The sequence below is a fragment of the Hyperolius riggenbachi genome, chromosome 3 (assembly GCF_040937935.1).
Source record: "Hyperolius riggenbachi isolate aHypRig1 chromosome 3, aHypRig1.pri, whole genome shotgun sequence".
In the NCBI taxonomy this organism is placed as follows: domain Eukaryota; kingdom Metazoa; phylum Chordata; class Amphibia; order Anura; family Hyperoliidae; genus Hyperolius; species Hyperolius riggenbachi.
The window spans coordinates 4,364,007-4,388,347 of NC_090648.1; the positions used below are offsets into that span (position 1 = coordinate 4,364,007).

At 48.4% G+C, this 24,341-nt stretch overlaps 1 protein-coding gene across 2 annotated transcripts in view; it reads right to left on the reverse strand.

Annotated features, from left to right (window-relative positions):
- The window catches only part of LOC137560825 (asialoglycoprotein receptor 1-like), a 216,960-nt gene that overhangs the window by 25,744 nt on the left and 166,875 nt on the right, over positions 1–24,341 (reverse strand). For both annotated transcript variants that reach the window (XM_068271959.1, XM_068271958.1), the window contains exons 4-7: positions 24,169–24,264; positions 24,034–24,090; positions 23,810–23,881; positions 449–523 (exon numbers count right to left, since the gene is read on the reverse strand). In XM_068271959.1, coding sequence (XP_068128060.1) covers positions 449–523; positions 23,810–23,881; positions 24,034–24,090; positions 24,169–24,264 — 300 coding nt within the window. The remainder of the gene's footprint in view (positions 1–448; positions 524–23,809; positions 23,882–24,033; positions 24,091–24,168; positions 24,265–24,341) is intronic.

Sequence of the window (24,341 nt, forward strand, 5' to 3'; positions counted from 1 at the left end):
GGACAGTTGGAACTGTGTCTCATGCTCCCTGTCACCTCCTTTCAACCAAAAAGATGGCTGACCCCATGACAAAGATGGAAGCCCCCATGAATCACAAACATTCGCCTGTTCTTTTAAAACAGGGTGGGTAAGAGATTATACTACCTATCTATTTTAATTAACATAACTAATGTAACTTAATGACAGTATGTTTGTTTAGGCTGAAGTTCCCCTTTAAGGAAGCCCCAGGTAAGTATGGAACCTGAGACTCCTCTCACCACAGGTACACTTCAATGTAAAGTTTGTTTCAAAATCTGTTATCTTTTGGTTCCAAATATTAAACTCGCTCTTATTCACAATGCATTTTCAGTTCCCCCAGATACTTCCTACCTACATGACTATACATGCCTCATATGTTTGGCCTGCCGTTTGGGGTTGTGCAGAATGACAGTCTGTTAGTTGCACTTACTGTTTATGTCCCGGATGACCTCTGCCATGTCCCCCACAGCTCCCAGAATCCTCTGCAAATCACTGGCGTAAGAGCCTGCAACACAGAAAAGATGCTGAATGTCTGGGGGGTATCCGTGTTCCGTGTGGGGATGGGTGGGGCAGGATAAAGAGGGTCTCTAGATGAGGGACCTCCTCCTGGCCATCTTTATAGCAGGTCCTGTTTTCTGTTTCTTTGTGGAACAACATTTCTAGTAGACCAGATAATATATCCAATGCAACACAGAGTAGGGACACCAAGAGACAAATATAATGTAGTATGTACTGGTAGGTGAAATGAAGTATGATAGAGTAATAAGCTATACTCACAAAGCAGGGTTACCTCCAAGGCAACCACTGTATAGGCAGGTGGGGAGATCAGACCTGACCCCACTCAGGATTAAGAAGTCACTCTCCATAGATGAGGAAAAAAGGGGGTAACACCCTTCCACTGGGGATGGACTTGCGTAGTATGGATACAGAGGCGCCAAAAGGATAAAAGTATTTAAAAAGTGTAAAACATGAGGCGGCAGTGGTTGACTTACCTCCTCCAAGCAGACACAAAAATTGCCAATGTTTTTATCAAATACAACAAGTTTATTTACATACTCCGGGGGGCAGAGGTGCCTGGCTCTTCTACTGACCACATATGCTGTTGCTCCATTGTTATTGCCTGATGAAGCGCGATCAAACCTGTGAAACGCGTTGCATCGTCTCCCGCAATATGTAAATAAACTTGTTGTATTTGACAAATACATTGGCAATTTTTTTTTTTTTGTAACACTGTTTTTTATTGCTTCATTCAACAAAAGAGTTACATGGCAATATAAACATATAAAAGTGAACAAAGAAACAGGTACTGATATATGCATATCAATTTTGTTTTTGATTTTCCTTTCCCTTAGAAACCGTCAGAAATGAACTTTTATAAGTTTATCTTCTGGTCGACGTGGGTCACCCCCCAAATTGGTAAAAGTATCTTGGGGAAAGTGTAGTCAGCGTCACCAAGCTGTAGGGATAAGATTCGTGGTCAGGGTGAAACCTTCATAGGGAGAAGGAGTTGAAGTTCCAATCATAGGGCGTGGCCACATATATCAGATGATTATTTCAGTGAGTAAAAAACATACAGAATAGAAAACATATATTCATAATGAGGGGGGGTTGGTGGTGAGTCACGATGTTCAGGTAGTTTGTTTATACTTATTTCAGTTAAGGTGTAGTGGAAGTAAGAGGGTCTCATACCATCTTATATCCTACTTATTGGGGTCATCAGGCCGTTGAAGCCATTGTGCCTCCTTACAAATATAGGTTGGTTCAGTTCCTCCGGGTACACTCCATTATTAAGTAGCTTTTGCAAGTCAGGGGGGCAGGTTATCTGGGGAAAAGTGCTCCCAAGGGTCCCATATTCTGTGGAAGTTAGTTTCTGTCTTCCTTAGGGAGGCAGTTAGCTGCTCCATGGATTTAGTCCAATTTATTTTTAGTTTAATATCTGGGATGGTGGGTGGAGCTATTTTTTTCCAAGCAGATGTAATTGAGAGCCTAGTAGCGGTTAGAATGTGAGTGATAAAACGCATAGTGGATTTGGGAGTATTTGGTATAGTTTTTCCCAGAAGCATATGGAGTGGATCCAAAGGAACCGAGACCCCTGTAACCTGTGATATCAAGTTCTGTACCCCTATCCACAGGGATGTAATCGAGGGGCAGGACCAAAGGATGTGTTCCAAAGAACCCTTATAACCACACCCCCTCCAACAGCAATCTGGAGTGTTGGGGTATATTCGAGATAAAACCTCTGGGGTTAGATACCAGTGGAATAAGATCTTATAAATATTTTCTTTTATTTGGGTACACATGGAGGTGTGCCGAGCATTTTCCCATATATCAGTCCAGTCTTCAGTATCTATATTCCTAGAGAGAGCTGTCTCCCATTTTTCCATGTATAAGTGAGATGGAGAGAGAGTTCCTGATTTGGTCTGGAGGAGGTTATATATTTGTGAGATGAGGCCTCTCTGGTATCCTATGTGAAGGCAAATACGTTCAAATGGGGTGGAGGAGGAAAGTGAAGGGGCTCTTTTAGTGTACTGTTGTAGGAAATGAGCTATTTGATTATAATCCATAATAGTCTGAGGGGTGAGGGGGTTTTTTTCTTCTATTTTGGACCTAGAGATCAATTTCCCGCTCACATAATCAATCCAATTGTTCAGGTTGAAGTATCCGTAATTAAACCATCTGGCCATAAAGGGTTTTGAGAGTCCCGGGGGGAAGGAAGGGTTGCCTAATATAGGGAACAGTGGGGATGGCGAGGATCTCAGGTTGGCTAGAGACATGACCGATTTCCATAATCGGATGGTGAATGATATAGTTGGCAGAAGATTGGCCTGGGGAACTTTCGGGGGGGTATCTGACCATATGAAGGAGGCTAGGGATAGTGGTAGAACACTAGTAGCTTCTATAAGGCCCCATTTAGAAAATACCCTAAAAGAGGACCACTCTGTCAACTGTCTGAGGTGAGAAGCCTGATAGTATGCTTTTAAATTTGGGAGACCTAGGCCTCCTTGTTCTCTCAGAGAGATGAGGACAGTTTTAGAGACTCTGGGCTTTTTGTGATTCCATACAAATTTTAAAAATTCAGACTGTAGCCTAGATAATTGAGATGAGGGAACCTGAACTGGGAGGGTCTCGAAAAGGTACAGCAAGCGGGGTAATACATTCATTTTTAATGCGTATATCCTTCCAATCCAAGATATCTTATATGCGGTCCATTTGTGGAGATCTTGAAGGATTTTTTGAATGAGTGATGGGAAATTATGTTTGTAAATTGTGGAGTAGGATGGGGTAAGGTTGATTCCTAAGTATTTTAGAGTATGGGTCTTCCATTTGTAGGGAAAGGCTGATTTTAGGGATTCAAGGAGGTGGAGCGGGAAATTAATTGGGAGTGCTTCTGTTTTGTCTTTGTTAAGTTTAAAACCAGAGAGAAGTTCATATTCGTTTAATGTGTCATGGAGGGCAGGGAGTGAGAGAAGAGGATTCGTAATGGAGAGCAATATGTCATCTGCAAAGAGTGATATTTTGTATTCAGACTTACCTAGGGATATTCCTTTGATGTCTGCATTACATCTTATAGCTGATGCTAAGGGTTCTATGCAGTGGCGGCTCCAGCTTTAGATTTTTGGGGGGGCTCAAAGGGGGCACGAGGGCTGGCAGGCCGGGCTTGGGGGGGGGATTTGCGGCGCGCAAAGCGCGCCGCGGCGAAAAATTGGGCGTGGTCATGATGTCATGTGGGCGGGGCTAACTGTAATGTAGTTGTACCAGCTAACGTAGTTACATGGAAAAAAAAATGAAGTAAACGCACATAATGACAGACAGCGTTTCCCCATTAAATGCACATAAGAGACAGCTTTTCACCAGTTAATTCACATAATGATAGACTGCGTTTCCGCAGTAAATGCACATAAGGGACAGCTTTTCACCAGTTAATGCACATAATGACAGACAGCATTTCCCCAGTAAATGCACATAAGAGACAGCTTTTCACCAGTTAATGCACATAATGACAGACAGCTTTTCACCAGTTAATGCACATAAGAGACAGCTTTACACCAGCTAACGCACGTAATGACAGACAGCTTTTCACCAGTAAATGCACGTAATAACAGACAGCGTTTCCCCATTAAATGCACATAAGAGAGCTTTTCACCAGTAAATGCACGTAATGACAGACAGCGTTTCTGCAGTAAATGCACATAAAGAGACAGCTTTTCGCCAGTTAATGTACGTAATCAGCCTCGGACAGGCCCACCGAACCACCGATGGTCCCATCGGTGGGCCCCGGCCGTCCCGCCTCCTGGGGGCCCCAGTGCTAAAAAGGAGGGGGGCTAAGCGCAGGAAGGGGGGACATTGTGCACAGATCGGCGGGGAGGGGCGGAAGCCTCCCCCCCCCTCCCTCACCTAGGGGCCCCCCTTCCGCGCTCCCCCCCTCTCCAGAATTGCAGCCAGCGGCAGCAGCGGGGATGAATCACTTAACGGCATGACACGGAGATCCATAGCTCTGCGTGCCGCTGGCTGGTCTGGTCTCTCTCTGGCTCCTGAACTGACTGTCCAATCACGCTCTCGCAGGAAGTACTGCGAGAGCGTGATTGGACAGTCAGTTCAGGAAACAGAGAGAGGCCAGACCAGCCAGCGGCACGCAGAGCTATGGATCTCGTCATGCTGGTAAGTGATTCATCCCCGCTGCTGCTGCTGGCTACAATTCTGGAGGGGGGGCCCCTAGGTGAGAGAGGGGGGTTTCTGGTGCCTGCTGCCCACATTACGATTTTCTGGTCACTGCTGCCCACATTGCGATTTTCAGGTGTCTGCTGCCCACATTACGATTTTCAGGTGTCTGCTGCCCACATTACGATTTTCAGGTGTCTGCTGCCCACATTACGATTTTCAGGTGTCTGCTGCCCACATTGCGATTTTCAGGTGTCTGCTGCCCACATTACGATTTTCAGGTGTCTGCTGCCCACATTACGATTTTCAGGTGTCTGCTGCCCACATTACGATTTTCTGGTCACTGCTGCCCACATTACGATTTTCTGGTGTCTGCTGCCCTCATTGCGATTTTCAGGTGACTGCTGCCCACATTACGATTTTCTGGTCACTGCTGCCCACATTACGATTTTCTGATCACTGCTGCCCACATTGCGATTTTCTGATCACTGCTGCCCACATTGCGATTTTCTGGTGACTGCTGCCCACATTACGATTTTCAGGTGTCTGCTGCCCACATTGCGATTTTCAGGTGTCTGCTGCCCACATTACGATTTTCAGGTGTCTGCTGCCCACATTACGATTTTCAGGTGTCTGCTGCCCACATTGCGATTTTCAGGTGTCTGCTGCCCACATTACGATTTTCTGGTCACTGCTGCCCACATTACGATTTTCAGGTGTCTGCTGCCCTCATTGCGATTTTCAGGTGTCTGCTGCCCACATTACGATTTTCTGGTCACTGCTGCCCACATTACGATTTTCAGGTGTCTGCTGCCCTCATTGCGATTTTCAGGTGTCTGCTGCCCACATTACGATTTTCTGGTCACTGCTGCCCACATTACGATTTTCTGATCACTGCTGCCCACATTGCGATTTTCTGATCACTGCTGCCCACATTGCGATTTTCTGGTGACTGCTGCCCACATTACGATTTTCAGGTGTCTGCTGCCCACATTGCGATTTTCAGGTGTCTGCTGCCCACATTACGATTTTCTGGTCACTGCTGCCCACATTACGATTTTCTGATCACTGCTGCCCACATTACGATTTTCAGGTGTCTGCTGCCCACATTACGATTTTCAGGTGTCTGCTGCCCTCATTACGATTTTCAGGTGTCTGCTGCCCTCATTGCGATTTTCAGGTGTCTGCTGCCCACATTACGATTTTCTGGTGACTGCTGCCCACATTGCGATTTTCTGGTGCCTGCTGCCCACATTGCGATTTTCTGGTGCCTGCTGCCCACATTGCGATTTTCTGGTGTCTGCTGCCCACATTGCGATTTTCTGGTGTCTGCTGCCCACATTGTGATTTTCAGGTGTCTGCTGCACACATTGTGATTTTCAGGTCTCTGCTGCCCACATTACGATTTTCTGGTCACTGCTGCCCACATTGCGATTTTCAGGTGTCTGCTGCCCACATTACGATTTTCTGGTCACTGCTGCCCACTTTTGGGGGGGGGGGGTATCTGCCACCAACCTGATTGCATTTTGGGGGGGTATCTGCCGCCAATTTGATTGCATTTTGTGGGGGTATCTGCCGCCAACCTGATTGCATTTTGTGGGGGTATCTGCCGCCAACCTGATTGCATGTTGTGGGGGTATCTGCCGCCAACCTGATTGCATTTTGTCGGAAAATCTGCTGCGATTTGACTACTTGATGAATTATCATGAGGCATGTAACTACTTGAATATTTTATCTAAAATGTATCTGGTCGGACCTAATCTCTGTGAATAACACCGCTACTTATGTTGTGTTTTGGTTTTTTTTAAGTCTGCCCATGACTCATCGTGACCACGCCGATGTTCCAGTGCGTGGTGACACCCATTTACTTTCGGAAAATCTGCTGCGATTTGACTACTTGATGAATTATCATGAGGCATGTAACTACTTGAATATTTTATCTAAAATGTATCTGGTCGGACCTAATCTCTGTGAATAACACCGCTACTTATGTTGTGTTTTGTTTTTTTTTAAGTCTGCCCATGACTCATCGTGACCACGCCGATGTTCCAGTGCGTGGTGACACCCATTTACTTTCGCCTGGCGGGAAGGCCTCAGGCCTGGCTGGTGGGATGGGGGGCCTAGGGCAGCTCAGGCCTGGCTGGTGGTGGTGGGATTGGGGTCCCAGGGCAGCTCAGGCCTGGTGGGAAGGCCTCAGGCCTGGCTGGTGGTGGTGGGATGGGGGGCCCAGGGCACCTCAGGCCTGGCTGGTGGTGGTGGGATGGGGGGCCCAGGGCAGCTCAGGCCTGGCGGGAAGGCCTCAGGCCTGGCTGGTGGTGGTGGGATGGGGGGCCCAGGGCACCTCAGGCCTGGCTGGTGGTGGTGGGATGGGGGTACCAGGGCAGCTCAGGCCTGGTGGGAAGGCCTCAGGCCTGGCTGGTGGTGGTGGGATGGGGGGCCCAGGGCACCTCAGGCCTGGCTGGTGGTGGTGGGATGGGGGGCCCAAGGGCAGCTCAGGCCTGGCTGGTGGACTGGGGCCCCAGAGTCAGGCCTGGGGCCTGGGGGTTGTTGGTGGTGGTGCTGCTGGTGCTAGGCTCAGGAGGCCTGGGGGGGCTGCGGCAGAAAGAGACAATTTGGCAGTTGACTGGGACTCTGGGAGAGGAGCCACCGCCCACCGCACCCACCTGGAGTTGTCGCGGAGTTCCGAGTCCTCCTGCTCCTGCTGGCTGCTGCCTGGCTAGCCTGGCTGTGTCAGTGTGTCAGCCAGGTGAGGTCCAGAGGGTCCAGAGAGTCCAGCCCCGCTGCCGCTGTCCTGTCCGTGTGTCGGTGGCGTGTCTGTGTCAGTGTGACACACAGTGACAGGCAGCGTGACTAGCCCGGCCACCCCGCAGAGAGAGTCTGTCTGTGACGCAGACACTTTTATAACGCGGCGCCGCTATACTACGCGGCGCCGGCGAGTTGCCACCCACCACGACGTTACCCCTGGGGCGGGCCGCGCTCTGCATGACTCACTCAGCTGAGCCTGTGCCCGGCCCGGCCCAGGACAGATGTCGGCCGGCCGGCCAGCCAGGGTGGGTGGGTCCGTGGGATCGCTGCTGGGGTGGGTGCCAGCCCAAGCTCTTGCCCAGTCGCCCTCCTCCCAGACTTCAGGCAGCCCTCGCTCACTGCAGTGCAGCTGAGCCAGGTCGGGTCGGACACAGCCGGCGGCGGCGGGGGGGCTTTGAGGGGGGCTAATGAGCTGCCAGCTGGGGCTTAAGCCTGGGTAAGCCCCAGCGTGGCGCCGCCACTGGTTCTATGCTAATGGCAAACAGGAGGGGAGATAAGGGGCACCCTTGCCTGGTACCATTTTGTATCTTGAATGGTTGAGGAGAGTTTGAGGGGAGTTTTACCGTCGAGGAAGGGGAGGAGTATAAAAATTGGAGCATTGTGATGAATGGGCCTTCAAAGCCTTGGTGTTTGAGGATCTGAAATAAGAATGGCCAGGATAATCTATCAAAGGCCTTCTCTGCATCCAAACCAAGGAGCAGAGAAGGCCTCTGGTTTTTGTTCATAATGGAGATGAGATCTATTGCTCTCCTAGTATTATCACCAGCTTGTCTTCCTAATATGAACCCTACTTGATCGTTATTGATCAATTGTGGTAAGATGGGATTTAGGCGGTTGGAGAGGGTTTTCGTGATAATCTTAAGGTCTGAGTTTAGGAGGGAGATAGGTCTGTAACTCTGGGGGAGTTGGGGGTCTTTGCCCTCCTTAGGGATTACTGTGAGGAGGGAGTTTAGCATAGAGGTGGGAGGAGTCTCTCCTTCCATGATTTTATTAGCTAAGGTACATAGATGGGGTAGTAGGATATTTTTAAATGTTTTGTAGTACGAGTATGGGAGCCCATCTGGTCCAGGAGATTTAGAGGATGGTAGTTTTTTAAGAACTTCTGCAAGTTCTGCTATGGTGATAGGGGAATTAAGTAATGTACGATGAGCTTCTGTGAGTTTTGGTAGATTTAGGGGTGATAGGAAGGCTTCTACTTTATCCGAGTATGCAGGATTGTTAGATTGGTCAGGGAGATTGTATAATTCTTCATAAAAAGTGGTAAAAATTTTGGATATTTTTTGTGGGTCATAGTGCGTGTGCCGTCCCTATCTTTCATCGAGTAAATTATTCGTTGGGAGCTTTTAGGGTTAAGTTTCCGGGCTAAGATGGTGTGGGGTTTGTTGCCCCTTTCAAAAAAGAGCTGCCTAGTCCATCTGAGACTTTTTTCAAGGTGGATAGTCTGAAGAGAGCGTATGTCTTGCTTAAGCTGTTGCATATTATGGTAGTGCTATGGTAGTGCTATGAGCAGCTACAGACCTGTCTCCAACCTCCCCTTCTTAGGTAAAGTTATTGAAAAGGCTGTCTATCTGCAACTTGAAACCAGGCTGTCAGTAAACAACATCCTGGACCCTCTACAATCTGGCTTTAAGAAACACCACAGCTGTGAAACAGCCCTCATCCAAGTCTGCAACGATCTGCTCATGGCAAGGGACAGAGGGGAATGCTCCATCTTAATCCTGTTGGATCTCTCAGCTGCTTTTGATACAGTTGACCATGAAATCCTGCTTAACAGACTGCAGGAGTACTGTGGCATCAGTGGATCAGTCCTCCAGTGGCTCAGATCATTCCTGACTGACAGAACACAGAGAGTATCCCTAGGACCTATAATGTCCAAACCTGCACCTCTACAATTCGGAGTGCCACAAGGATCAATCCTATCCCCTCTGCTGTTTGCAATCTACATGTTGCCACTCGGTACACTTATCCAACGACATGGCCTGACGTACCACTGCTACGCCGATGACACACAGCTATACCTGTCCTTCAAACCTGGTGGAACAGACCCTACCCCAAAAATAAACTCTTGCTTAGCTGAGCTTCAGGCATGGATGAATGATAACTGGTTGAAACTGAATGCTGACAAAACTGAGGTCCTGTTTGTCCAAAGCCAGTGCTCGCCATCAAAACAGCTCTATCCTAAAGCAACACCAATCAGGATTGGGAATTCAGACATAAACAGCTCCAACCTTGTGCGCAGCCTTGGCGTACTAATCGATGGGGAATTGAGTTTCAGAAACCAAATTTCATCTGTAGTTAAATCTTCCTTCTTTCATCTGAAGAACATTGCAAAGATTAAACATCTGATTCCCCCAGAGGATCTTCAAACCCTAGTCCACGCCTTCATCACATCACGGCTGGACTACTGCAATGCCCTTTATGCTGGCCTCCCCAAAAAAGACCTGCGTCGCCTGCAATTAGTGCAGAATGCTGCTGCCAGATTGCTAACAAACCAGCCTCGCCACTGTCACATTACACCGATCCTTCGCTCACTGCACTGGCTACCAGTAGAATGGAGAATACTCTTCAAGATTGGACTGCTGACATTCAAATCCCTGCACAATCTGGGCCCTGGATACATGAAGGACTTGCTGAAGCTGCACCACACCTCTCACAACCTCAGATCAGCAAGTTCTATAAACTTGGTCACTCCCAGAGTGCACCTCAAAAAATCTGGAGACAGAGCCTTCTGTCATGCTGCCCCTACTCTTTGGAACTCCCTACCACACCCAGTAAAGACAGCACCATCCCTGGAGCTATTCAAATCCAGACTGAAAAGCCACCTGTTTAGCCTGGCATTTCCAGATTTATAAAATTCTTCCTCTGTACCACGATGGTCGGAGCCATGCTTATGCGCTTTGAGTCCCACGGGAGAAAAGCGCTTTACAAATGTTATTTGTTGTTGTTGTTGTTGTTGTAGTAGTGTTCTTGTGAGGGGTTACTTTTATATTTTGCTTGAGCTTGAGATAAGGCTGTACATTGGCAATTTTTGTGTCTGCTTGGAGGAGGTAAGTCCACCATTACCTCTTCATGTTTTAAACTTTTTAGATACTTTTATCATTTTGGCGCCTCTGTATCCATACTACTCTATAAATCCAATATGCAAGTTCCACAACACTTGGGAAACAGCGACCAGAATATGGTAACATTTTCACCTGCGACTTAACAGAGATGTAAGGAGGGGGACAACTAAGACTATGAATGTTAGAAAAGCCAACTTTAAGCAGCTCAGAGACGACCTAAGTCTGGTAGACTGGGATGGTAAATTACAGGGCAACGACACTGACAGCAAATAGAGATGGCCCGAACGGTTCCCGGCAAACTTTGGTGGTTCGCACGCAAACTTTTCTGGAAGTTCGATTCACCCCCATAGTGCATCATTAGGGTCAACTTTGACCCTCTACATCACAGTCAGCAGGCACATTGTAGCCAATCAGGCTACACTCCCTCCTGGAGCCACTCCCCCCCTTATAAAAGGCAGGCAGCGTCAGCCATTACACTCACTCGTGTGCCTGCAGTAATTAGAGAAGGGAGAGCTGCTGCAGACTCCTATAGGGAAAGCTTAGTTAGGCTCTTGTAGGCTTCTTAGCTTGCTCCTTGCTGATTCTTATTGCTAAAAAAGCACCCCTCAACAGCTCTTTTGAGAGCTAATCTTGTTCTTGTGATCTATTTTTTTTGTGTGTGTCCCACTGACACTTGTGTTGCATAGACAGCCTTGGTAATTCCTACTGTGTGTGCCACTGCCAGACCCAGCACATTCAGTGACTACCTGTGTGTGTGACAGGTGCACATTGTAATACCCATCACTGCATATACCTACCTGTTGTTCACTTTAGTGCACCCACTTACCTACGTGAGCGCACGCAGTGTCACTGTGCCTGTCTGTTACCTGTCTGTGTGTGACAGGTGCACATTGTAATACCCATCACTGCATATACCTACCTGTTGTTAGCTTCAGTGCACCCACTTACCTACGTGAGCACACGCAGTGGCACTGTGCCTGTCCGGTACCTGTTTGTGTGTGACAGGTGCGCATTATAATACCCATCACTGCATATGCCTACCTGTTTTTCACAGTGCACCCACCTACCTACATGAGTGCACGCAGTGTGATATTTAATACCACCAGTCACTCTACCTGTTCACAGTACGTGTGTGTGACAGGTGCACATTTGTAATACCCATCACTGCATATACCTACCTGTTGTGTTCAGTGCACCCACCTACCTACGTGAGCACATGCAGTGTGATATACCACTCCGTGCATACCTGTTAACTGCACCTGTGTGACTGCACATTGTATTAGTCAAGTCAGTGCATACCTTTCACTTCATCCCCCCAATATGGACAAAACAAAAGGCAGAGGCAGGCCACCTGGCAGGTCTGTTCGAGGTCGCGCTGTTGTGATTTTGTGTGGCCCTCAACCAAAGTACAGTGTTCAGAAGAAGGCACGTGCCATCAACCCCCAATATTGTCAGGACGTAGTTGACTATTTAACACAGAACACCTCATCTTTCTCAGCTTCCGCACAGAAACGTGACATATCTTCCTCCTCCTGCTCTGATTCTGGCACCCCACTTAACACTCAGTTGGCCGCCACCACCAAAGTGCCATCACCCCAGGGCTCAGCGGAGTGGAATTTTTTGTGTGTGTCTGCCTCAGATGAGAGCAATGCCATCTGTACTCTCTGCCACCGAAAATTGAGCCATGGAAAAACCAAGACCCGCGTAGGGACAACTACCTTAGAAAGGTTTATGATTACAAAGCGCAAACTGCAATGGGATGACCACCTGAGGAAAAGCAGCACACAAAAGCAAAGCCACACACCGCAGTGTAAGATACCATCACACAATTTTTTCTAAAAAGAATCGATACCTAAACTGTACCGTGATGTTGAAAGACAAGTGGTGTCATCTCTGGCACACTGCGTTGGGTCAAGGGTCCATCTGACCACAGATGCCTGGTCTGCCAAGCACGGTCAGGCCTGCCCGAAGGCTAAGTCCCCACACACAGCATCTCTGCCTGCACGCCGTGTGACTGCCTGCCCCAATACTAAGTCGCTCCCCACACAGCACCTCTGCCTGCACGCCGTGTGACTGCCTTCTCCGCCACCACCAACAGGGTCCAGGACTCCAGGTGGATTTCTGAATTTTTAAGGCTGCTGCTAGCAGCGGCCGCTATATTAATTTTTCAGGTGTGTGTACATGCCTGCCTAATTTTTCTGGCTGCACTGCAGCTGCAACAACAAAACAAAAGGCATGTGCATGTGTGAATTCCCCTTTCGTGATAATTACCTTGCCGCTGTGAAGGGGCTTGCGTATCACAATGAAGCAATGACGGCTATATGAGTGTCTCAGGAGGGGGGGGGGGACTGGCACACCCAAGATAATAAGGTCGTTGCTTCATCGTGGACAGACCAAATTTGATCATCTGGACAGTCACTGTTCTGTCATTGAGCTACCTCAGTCCAGCGACCATATGGGCTGGAAAGCCACCATTGCCTGCACTCTCGTCATGGTGCGCACCAGTCCAGCACGGCCGTCACTACACAAACGGCTGTTTGCAGTCACTGCATACCTTTCACTGCACATTGTATTATACCTGGCAGTCAGTGCATACCTTTCACTTGAATGGATGGCAGACTTGCCCTCCATAACAGATTCTCATTAAAGGATTTAAAGTTGATTCATCTCATATACAGCAGGGCCTCGAAAGTCCTCCTGTATTGTATTGTTATTTTTGGTCACTACCTAGGGACGTGCATGCCATGCCTGCTGGCTTCCTTGGATGTGTGGTGGTGGTAGCCGTTTCTTAGGCTCCCACTCCGGACCAGAATCGAACCAGGATGCCATTACCCGTGGTCAGCATGCTACTGAGAAAGTACCATCGAAAGTTTCACACAGTTGAATGAATGGCAGACTTGCCCTCCATAACAGATTCTTGTTAAAGGCAAGTGGTGTCATCTCTGGCACACAGCGTTGGGTCAAGGGTCCATCTGACCACAGATGCCTGGTCTGCAAAGCACGGTCAGGGCAGGTACATTAGTTATACAGCAAATGGGTCCTTCCTTGGATGTGTGGTGGTAGCCGGTTCTCAGGCTCCCACTACGGACCGGAATCGAACCCTGACTCCCCGACCATTACCCATGGTCACTCACAATGGCAGACTTGCCCTCCATAACAGATTCTCATTACAGGTACTGAACAGCCAGCAGAACATGTAATTAAAGAAAAATAGATGTAAGCTTTAACAATGGTAGAGAAAGAACCATCGAAAGTTGATAAGGCAGACAGACATTACCTGACATCACTGAGGAAGAGCAATCTCGCCATGGTGCGCACCAGTCCAGCACGGCCGTCACTATGCAAACAGCTGTTTGCGGTGTGTTACACGGTGAGTTTGGTGTGTCAGTGTGAAGCAGTACACTAATTACACTCCCTGTTTGATGTATACACATGCAAGATGTTTAAACCTTCCTGGCGGTATGGACGAGCTCAGCTCGTCCATTGCCGCTGAGGCTGATATCTCAGGCCCTGCTGGGCCGATTTACACCAAATAAAATGCACCACACGCAGCTAGCACTTTGCTAGCTAGGTGTGGTCTTCGATTGCCACCGCTCAGCGGCGATCCGGCGTGTGCAGCGGCGGAAAAGGCCCCCCCCCTGCAAGAGCCCTGCGCTGCCTGGACCAAACACTTTAGGGCAGAGCAAAGGGCTGGATCAGAGGCGTCTGACGTCAGGACATCGGCTGACGTCCATGACGTCATCCCGATCGTCGCCATGGCAACGGGGTAAGCCTAACAAGAAATCCTGCTCTTCGCAGGATTTCTTGTTACTTGTGATCGCTGAAAGGGCCCTAGTAGGCTTTTATGCAGCATGAAAATAAAAAAAATTACGTGAAAGAAACCCTGCCGCCGCCACCCTGGCAATTTAAATAGAACGCCAGGCTGGTTAAAGCACTTTAGGCCTGCAATTTAGCATTCAATGTGATTTATGCCCATTAAATGCTGCTTTGCATCCAATACAGATTTTTCCCCGGGACTTTTGCCCTGATTAAGTGTAAAAGGAATGCCTTTAGCGCCCTAAAGAATGAGGGGGCTACATTTGAATTAAAGAAATATAAGGGGTGTAACAACCATTGTAAAAAGGTCGTCAGTTTTGCAAAACTGGAAGCTGAAAAGCAAGTGGCTAGTAACATAAAGTGAGATCCCAAGACTTTTACAGATACACATAAATTCAAAAAAAGAAGAAGGTTGGAAATATAGGACTCTTTAACCACTTCACATCCAGACCGTGTTTCCCACTTATGGACCACAGCAGTTTTGACAGTTTAGCTATGTCCTTATTTAATCAGAAATAACTTTATCCCTACTTATGACACCGAAATGAAATATATATTGTTTTTTTTTTCAAGACAAACTAGGCTTTCATCCTATGTCATCTTTTCCCTCGAACAATGTTGTTTTCTATGAATTTTAATGGGGAAAAATGGGAAGAAAATAGAAAAAACACATTATTTCTCAGTTTTACCACTTCCAGTTTAAAAATAAATAGTGCTACTGTAGATCAAAAACACAAACGTTGTTTGGCTATTCTTACCGCTTATCACAAAACTTAGATTACGGTATGTCACAATTTATGGTGAAGATATTTGATTCTGAAATAATGCTACAGAGTGTATTTTTCACTGTGAACCGAGAATATAAAAGTATTTTTAATGGTAAAAATCAATCTCATTAGCTCAGGAAACATATATTCCCATTCACCAATTAGTGCTGCATCAGATAGTGCCAGAAATGTGCAGAGAAGCAAGCCCAATCCTGCACAGCTACAAGACGTATATCTATTGACTCGTGGCTTAGATGAAGTCACAGAGGACGTTCGATATACTGCAGTGGTGGATAAAGTGGTTAAAGATCAGTCAGGGAACTTAATTGTGGAAGATCGAGCTAAAGCTGAGATATTAAATGCATGCTTTGCTTCTGTCTTCACCAAGGTGATGCCCTTGTCTAATAATACACCTCTGGGTTATCCTCGTTTAGCATGAGTTTCCTAACACAGGAAGGTGTTAGGAAACAGATGGCATCCACCCTCAGGTATTCAGGGAGCTGAGTTTAGTTATTAATAGGTGACTTATCTTATATTCTATGATTTTCTTTCAAGCAGGTCAGTTCCCTGTGACTGGCATACAGCTGATTTTTCCCCCTTATTTAAGACAGGAAAAGATCAGAGCCAGGAAACTACAGACCTGTAAGCTTTACATCAGGGGTGTGTAGAGGAAATTATTCCAAAAGATACTACACAAGATATTATAGCACAGAATAGTCTCATTTCAGCTCATCAGCATGGTTTTACTACAGACAAGTCCTGTCTCACCAACATGCTCAGCTTCTATGAAGTGGTGAGCGCACATGTAGGTCTTGGGGAAAGCTATAGATGTAGTGTACTCGGACTTTGCAAAGGCTTCTGACGCTGTTCCCCACAACAGCCTGATGCAGAAGCGGAAGGTACAGGGACTAGGAGGAAATGTGTGTATGTGGATAGAGAACTGGTTATAGTGTTCCCTAGGAGACACATGACATAATGAGTAAAGGTCAATAGTTCATGTATTTTAAGTCTGGGACACTTAATAGACTGCTGCTGTTTAAAGACAGTAAAACATTCAACCTACTTAGTGAATGTTTAAAGTGAACCAGCAGTGAACCAAAATAACTAAAGATTTGATACTTACCTGGGACTTCCAGCAGACCCATAAACACGTCCCTCGCCATCCTCCCGCGGGCTGCTGTTCAGCCGTGATCAGCCCCGGTAACAGCGAGCTCAGTTGGGATTAGTCTGGGTCTTCTGTGCGAGCGCAGCCTCCCTCACATGCACAGAGGACCCAGACTGGACCCGACTGAGCTGTTATCGCGGCTGAACGGCAGGCCGCGGGAGGATGGTGAGGGACATACTGTACTTATGGGGCTGGTCTAGAGGAAGCCCCGGGTAAGTATCAAACCTTATTAGTTATTTTGATCTCTGGTACACTTTAAATAAAAAAAAATAATGGGATACTTAAAAAAAGGAAATTTTAGGAGTAGGGGGGATAAATATAATGGCTTATCTCATCCGTTTATTTTCACCTCAGGTTCACTTTAAGAGATAGAAGGCGCAGAGTGGTGGTAAATGGGTCATATTCACAGTGGGAAACTGTTAGCAGTGGTGTCCCACAAGGGTCAGCCCTGGGTCCAATCCTTTGTGATTTTTTTTCTGGTCTAGTAGGCAGAATATAGAATAATGTAGTCTAACAAACTGTCTGACTCAGACATACATGGAAATGACTGTTTCTGAGGTCACTGCTCAGGGACTCTGCATGTTTCATCTCCCAGGTGTTGCTCTCAGCTGTCAGTGAGATGGGAATCATTCCTCTAGATAAAGTCAGGATCTCTCTGGGGGGAAGGACCCCTCCTCTCAATAAAATAAATGCACCCATTGATGGTGAAGGGATATAGTAAGTTTTATATTATGCTTTGTGCAGACATATGAACTAATGAGTCTTACAGAGAGGGGGAATACTGGTCCTCTTTTACACCAAGCCATACACTGTTGCCATGGTTTCCAACAATTTTCCTGCATAGTGAGATCATCTTCAGAGTGACCTTAAAGTATAATATTAAAGGACATCTGGGTACAAATCGGCTTAGTGAAGGCATGTGTTATATAGATTATTTAACCTAAAGCAAGAGTGACCCTTTAAAGTATGCCTGCAGTGAGAGGGACATGGAGGCTGCCATATTTATTTGCTGTTATACAATACCAGTTGCCTGGCAGTCCTGCTGATCCCTTTGACTGCAGTAGTGTCTGAATCACAACCCTGAAGCAAGCATGACGCAAATCTTGTCAGATTTTTGTAGAGGATCAGCAAGACACCCCAGAAACTGGCATTGTTTGAAGGGAAATAAATATGGTCGCCTCCATATCCCTCTCACTTAAAAAAAACCTGAGCAAAAGGATGAAAGGATTTTTACTTAGCCGGCGCGTCTTCGGAGCTCCGCGGTGGAACGCATGGAGGTATGCCTGTGCTCCTGCCTGCCGCTGATGCCACTAAGTAATGCAGGAGGGGGAATGCTGAGGGGAGAGCCCGAGGTGAGGGGAGTGGCCCCCCTCCCCGCCCGCCGCTGATGCCACCAAGTAATGCAGGAGAAGGAGTGCTGAGGGGAGAGCCCGAGGTGAGGGGAGTGGCCCCCCTCCCCGCCCGCCGCTGATGCCACCAAGTAATGCAGGAGAAGGAGTGCTGAGGGGAGAGCCTGAGGTGAGGGGAGTGGCCCCCCTCCCCGCCCGCCGCTGATGCCACCAAGTAATGCAGGAGAAGGAGTGCTGAGGGGAGTGGCCCCCCTCCCCGCCCGCCGCTGATGCCACCAAGTAATGCAGGAGAAGGAGTGCTGAGGGGAGAGCCCGAGGTGAGGGGAGTGGCCCCCCTCCCCGCCCGCCGCTGATGCCACCAAGTAATGCAGGAGAAGGAGTGCTGAGGGGAGAGCCCGAGGTGAGGGGAGTGGCCCCCCTCCCCGCCCGCCGCTGATGCCACCAAGTAATGCAGGAGAAGAAGTGCTGAGGGGAGAGCCCGAGGTGAGGGGAGTGGCCCCCCTCCCCGCCCGCCACTGATGCCACCAAGTAATGCAGGAGAAGGAGTGCTGAGGGGAGAGCCCGAGGTGAGGGGAGTGGCCCCCCTCCCCGCCCGCCGCTGATGCCACCAAGTAATGCAGGAGAAGGAGTGCTGAGGGGAGAGCCCGAGGTGAGGGGAGTGGCCCCCCTCCCCGCCCGCCGCTGATGCCACCAAGTAATGCAGGAGAAGAAGTGCTGAGGGGAGAGCCCGAGGTGAGGGGAGTGGCCCCCCTCCCCGCCCGCCGCTGATGCCACCAAGTAATGCAGGAGAAGGAGTGCTGAGGGGAGAGCCCGAGGTGAGGGGAGTGGCCCCCCTCCCCGCCCGCCGCTGATGCCACCAAGTAATGCAGGAGAAGGAGTGCTGAGGGGAGAGCCCGAGGTGAGGGGAGTGGCCCCCCCTCCCCGCCGATGTAGGGGCCAATGCTCTCCCCTCATACTGCCACCCCTCCTGCCCCCAAAATGGCCCCGGGCATCAAAATTTCCGCAGGAGGGCCCAGTGATTTCTAGTTAGTATGTTTGAAGCTTTGCCGATGGAAAGCCAACAACAAAATGTTTCTCCACCAATTGCAGCGCCAAAGTCACCTGCGCCAATCCTACAGGTACAACTCTGCACGGCCTCATTTACTTGCACCAGAGCAGAGAGTAACTGCTGAGGTCATCACTAAAGCAGAGAGCTTCAGGCAAATAAGAGGCCTGGGAAGAAAGTCTACAGGATGGACCCAGAAAACAAGGAAGAGACCTTTGCTGAGTCAGGAGAGATAGTAAGGTCATCTTTTGTCAGAGCCAGGGAGCCATGGGCATTACGCTGAGTCAGGGCTGCACTTAGAATTAGCCAGATATCTCCAGGAAATGCTGCTGACATTAGAGATGACTTCATGCAAAGCAGTATTTTGAAGCTTAGTGAGTTTCTTGTAAGACACAAACAAACATTAGCATCAGTGAACTGAGCCCAGAAGAGGTCTGAGATCCTTCTATGATCACCTCATTATATGGGGGGTATCTGAGCTTGCTAAATCAAAACATTGGTCAGAATAAGTGGCCTCATGGTGGATAGGGGGTGGGATGATTAGAGGATTCTGTGAGGTCATCCAGGGGGTGTGGCCAGGATGAGGGTCCTACTACAGATAGGCTGATGTGATAGAAATAATTATGCACCTAGTAATGGGGTAAGATTAGGAATGAAATAGGTCCCTAGGTCCATACCCCTGCTGGCCATTTGTGTTTTGGCACAATTTGGTGGGGGTTGGGGTCATACACACCCCAGGGCACTAAGCAGTCTCTAGGCACCTGTATAAGTTGCCTTTTGGATGATACAACTTGTATCATTCAAGGGCTTCAAAGATCCATTTAGTGATGACTATTGGAAGCCTGTGTTTTTAAATAATCTATTATCAGCTGACCCAGGGCCGGGCCGAGGCATAGGCTGGAGAGGCTCCAGCCTCAGGGCGCAGTGTAGGAGGGGGCGCACAATTCATTCAGCTGTCATTCCTAATTGTGTTTGAAGCAGAAAGAAATAAGAAAAAGACATACATGGTAGTGACTACAAGCCAGATAACTAGAGATTAACGTGTTGGGGGCCCTGGGGTGCCTCTTAGTCTAATAGCAATCAGTGTGTGACGGCTAGGGTGGAGGGATGGAGGGGCGCATTTTGGTGTCTCAGCCTTGGGTTCTGGAAGACCTTGTCCCGGCTCTGAGCTGACCAGTGTACTATATAGTGCCCACATATTCTGTAATGCTGTACATACTGTGCACATTATTCAGGAAGGGGCATTAAGATATACAGTTTCCCATGACGGGATAAGGGAGACATTTGTGGGCAGCTGAAGGTAACTGTTTGGACTTCTTTGGTTGAATATTTTACAGATGTTTACAAGAAGCCTGAGGTCCACTTATGGTTTCATCCTGGCTCGTGAGAGCCACTTTTGCTTTCACCAGGATGTCCAGTAACCTCTGATGAAACCATAAGTGGTCATCACAGACCAGGATGTCCACAGTAACCTCTGATGAAACCATAAGTGGTCCTCACAGGCCAGGATTTCCAGTAACCTCTGAGGAAACCATAAGTGGCCCTCGCAGGCCAGGATGTCCACAGTAACCTCTGATGAAACCATAAGTGGACCTCAGAAGCCAGGATGTCCAGTAACCTCTGATGAAACCATAAGTGGTCCTCACAGGCCAGGATTTCCAGTAACCTCTGAGGAAACCATAAGTGGTCCTCACAGGCCAGGATTTCCAGTAACCTCTGAGGAAACCATAAGTGGACCTCAGAAGCCAGGATGTCCAGTAACCTCTGATGAAACTATAAGTGGACCTCAGAAGCCAGGATGTCCAGTAATCTTTGATGAAACCATAAGTGGACCTCAGAAGCCAGGATGTCCAGTAATCTTTGATGAAACCATAAGTGGCCCTCACAGGCCAGGATGTCCACAGTAACCTCTGATGAAACCATAAGTGGTCCTCACAGGCCAGGATGTCCAGTAACCTCTGATCAAACTATAAAAGGCTCTCACAGGCCAGGGTGTCCAGTAACCTCTGATGAAACCATAAGTGGCCCTCGCAGGCCAGGATGTCCACAGTAACCTCTGATGAAACCATAAGTGGACCTCAGAAGCCAGGATGTCCACAGTAACCTCTGATGAAACCATAAGTGGTCCTCACAGGCCAGGATGTCCAGTAACCTCTGATCAAACTACAAGAGGCTCTCACAGGCCAGGATGTCCAGTAACCTCTGATGAAACCATAAGTGGCCCTCACAGGCCAGGGTGTCCAGTAACCTCTGATGAAACCATAAGTGGCCCTCACAGGCCAGGATGTCCACAGTAACCTCTGATCAAACTATAAGAGGCTCTCACAAGCCAGGATGTCCAGTAACCTCTGATGAAACCATAAGTGGCCCTCACAGGCCAGGGTGTCTAGTAACCTCTGATGAAACCATAAGTGGCCCTCACAGGCCAGGATGTCCAGTAACCTCTGATGAAACCATAAGTGGCCCTCACAGGCCAGGATGTCCAGTAACCTCTGATGAAACCATAAGTGGCCCTCACAGGCCAGGATGTCCAGTAATCTCTGATGAAACCATAAGTGGCCCTCACAGGCCAGGATGTCCAGTAACCTCTGATGAAACCATAAGTGGCCCTCACAGGCCAGGATGTGCACAGTAACCTCTGATGAAACCATAAGTGGCCCTCACAGGTCAGGATGTCCAGTAACCTCTGATGAAACCATAAGTGGCCCTCAGAGGCCAGGATGTCCAGTAATCTCTGATGAAACCATAAGTGGCCCTCACAGGCCAGGATGTCCAGTAACCTCTGATGAAACTATAAGTGGCCCTCACAAGCCAGGATGTCCAGTAACCTCTGATGAAACCATAAGTGGTCCTCACAGGCCAGGATGTCCACAGTAACCTCTGATGAAACCATAAGTGGTCCTCACAGGCCAGGATGTCCAGTAACCTCTGAGGAAACCATAAGTGGCCCTCACAGGCCAGGATGTCCAGTAACATCTGATGAAACCATAAGTGGCCCTCACAGGCCAGGATGTCCAGTAACCTCTGATGAAACTATAAGTGGCTCTCACAGGCCAGGATGTCCAGTAACCTCTGATGAAACCATAAGTGGCCCTCACAGGCCAGGGTGTCCAGTAACCTCTGATGAAACCATAAGTGGCCCTCACAGGCCAGGGTGTCCAGTGCCCTCTGATGAAACCATAAGTGGCCCTCACAGGCCAGGGTGTCCAGTAACCTCTGATGGAACCATAAGTGGCCCTCACAGGCCAGGGTGTCCAGTAACCTCTGATGAAACCATAAGTGGCCCTCACAGGCCAGGATGTCCAGTAACCTCTGATGGAACCATAAGTGGCCCTCACAGGCCAGGGTGTCCAGTAACCTCTGATGAAACCATAAGTGGCCCTCACAGGCCAGGATGTCCAGTAACCTCTGATGAAACCATAAGTGGCCCTCACAGGCCAGGGTGTCCAGTAACCTCTGATCAAACTATAAGAGGCCCTCACAGGCCAGGATGTCCAGTAACCTCTGATGAAATTATAAGAGGCCCTCACAGGCCAGGATGTCCACAGTAACCTCTGATGAAACCATAAGTGGCCCTCACAGGCCAGGATGTCCAGTAACCTCTGATGAAATTATAAGTGGCCCTCACAGGCCAGGATGTCCAGTAACCTCTGATGAAATTATAAGTGGCCCTCACAGGCCAGGATGTCCAGTAACATCTGATGAAACCATAAGTGGCCCTCACAAGATCTAATCTTTGTTTCTTACCAGCTGATGCCCAACATAAACTCATTATGACCGGTTTGCATAAATCTAAAACAAAAACCTAGATATCCAGCAACATCCATGTTTATCATTGCGAATAATGAGGTTCAGACTTACTATAATACAGCCAGGGGTGTAACAATAGACCCTGCTAGGGATGCAGTTTCAGGGGGGCCCAGAAGCCTCAAGGGGCCCAGTGGGGGAAGTTGTTACTTCTCCCTTTCCTGAGAGACTGACAACCAAGAGCACGGAGAGAGAAAAAAACGTTCTGCTCTCTGCACAATTGTTCCAATGACTGCATCTGCTCAGCCACTGATAAGGAATCATGTAAAGTTTTGTAGACAAATATTTGTAGACACCCCCTATTCAGTGCACAGCAGGCTGTGTACAGTACTGTTCTACCCCCAACCTCTCCACCCCTCCCCAAGTGCTGTGTACTGTAGTGATGCTGGAGAAGTCTGCAGAGCCCCGCCCCCAGCCTCTCTATCCCCTCCCCAAGTGCTGTGTACTGTAGTGATGCTGGAGGAGTCTGCAGAGCCCCGCCCCTAGCCTCTCTACCTCTCCCCAAGTGCTGTGTACTGTAGTGATGCTGGAGGGGTCTGCAGAGCCCCGCCCCAGCCTCTCCACCCCTCCCCAAGTGCTGTGTATTGTAGTGATGCTGGAGGAGTCTGCAGAGCCCCGCCCCCAGCCTCTCCTCCCCTTCCCAAGTGCTGTGTACTGTAGTGATGCTGGAGGAGTCTGCAGAGCCAGTTCTGCTCCATCAGAGGTGGACAGAGTGAGTGTAATAAGCTGAGGCTGGGAGCACACTCATCTGTCGGTTTTCTGTATGCGTTTTCTGCACACCATGTGTGTCTGTATGTGTGAAAACATGCACATTTATCACAGAAGCAAATGTAGTTGATAGAGTAAATGTGTGCAGTGCTTCACTGCTGTCTGTATTTATCTGCATGGGGAAAACACACTAAAGTGTGCACTTGCCAACTGAATAACATTGCTTCTCAGTTTACCTGTGTAGAAAGCAAGGGGGGTGGGGGGTGGGGTTGGGGGCCCCATCCAAAGTTTTGCAGGGGGGCCCAGTGATTTGTAGTTACGCCCCTGAATACAGCAGAAACCAGACAAATGCTATGGTTTAGACAAGGAATATAAGTTGAAGCAATCTTATTTCTGTGCAGTTCCAAAAGATGGGAAGGCAAAAAAAAACCAAACAAAAATTAAATTGCGCATTACACAAATATAGTATTGTGATACTTCCAACTTAAAACTCAAAATTGTGAAATCTGCTGTGAAAATGAAAATTGAGAATTTCGCAGTCAGAATCCAAACATTCATCCCTAATCACAACATCCATACAGGCCGTTCCTGCGGAACCCGGACCTCACCTAAGACTTCTTCTGATAAAATCCGTTTCACGGAGGACTCAATCTTTGTCACCTTGCTCATCATGTCTTCTACTGTAAAGAGACAACAATATCAATCTACACGTATTACATACTTCATAACGTTTCACTTACTATCCCTTCTTCATGGAGCGTTGTGGTGCATAAAGTCCACTCTATGGCTGACCTTTCCCCCACCCCATTCATATCCCCTGTGCCCAGCTCACATGCAGAGTTCTTCAGAAGAGTCTCAAGGGCAACCAGCTTGTCCATCATCCTGGAATCTGGAGAGAGGAGAATATTATCAGAATGAATGGTCTGGACCCCCACCACCCTCTTCCCTCATCAGAGGTCCCTCTTACCATCCTGGGACAGTCGCTCCACCCTGGAGCTCACTCCCATACTGAGGTTCCTCAGCTTCACCTCCAAGTTCTGCTCCGTCTGACTCACACCCTGACCTGACAGATACAAAGTACTGTTATTAATTCCAGTTATGGTCAGGAAGGAGAGGTTATCTTCAGAGACCAGGCTTGTC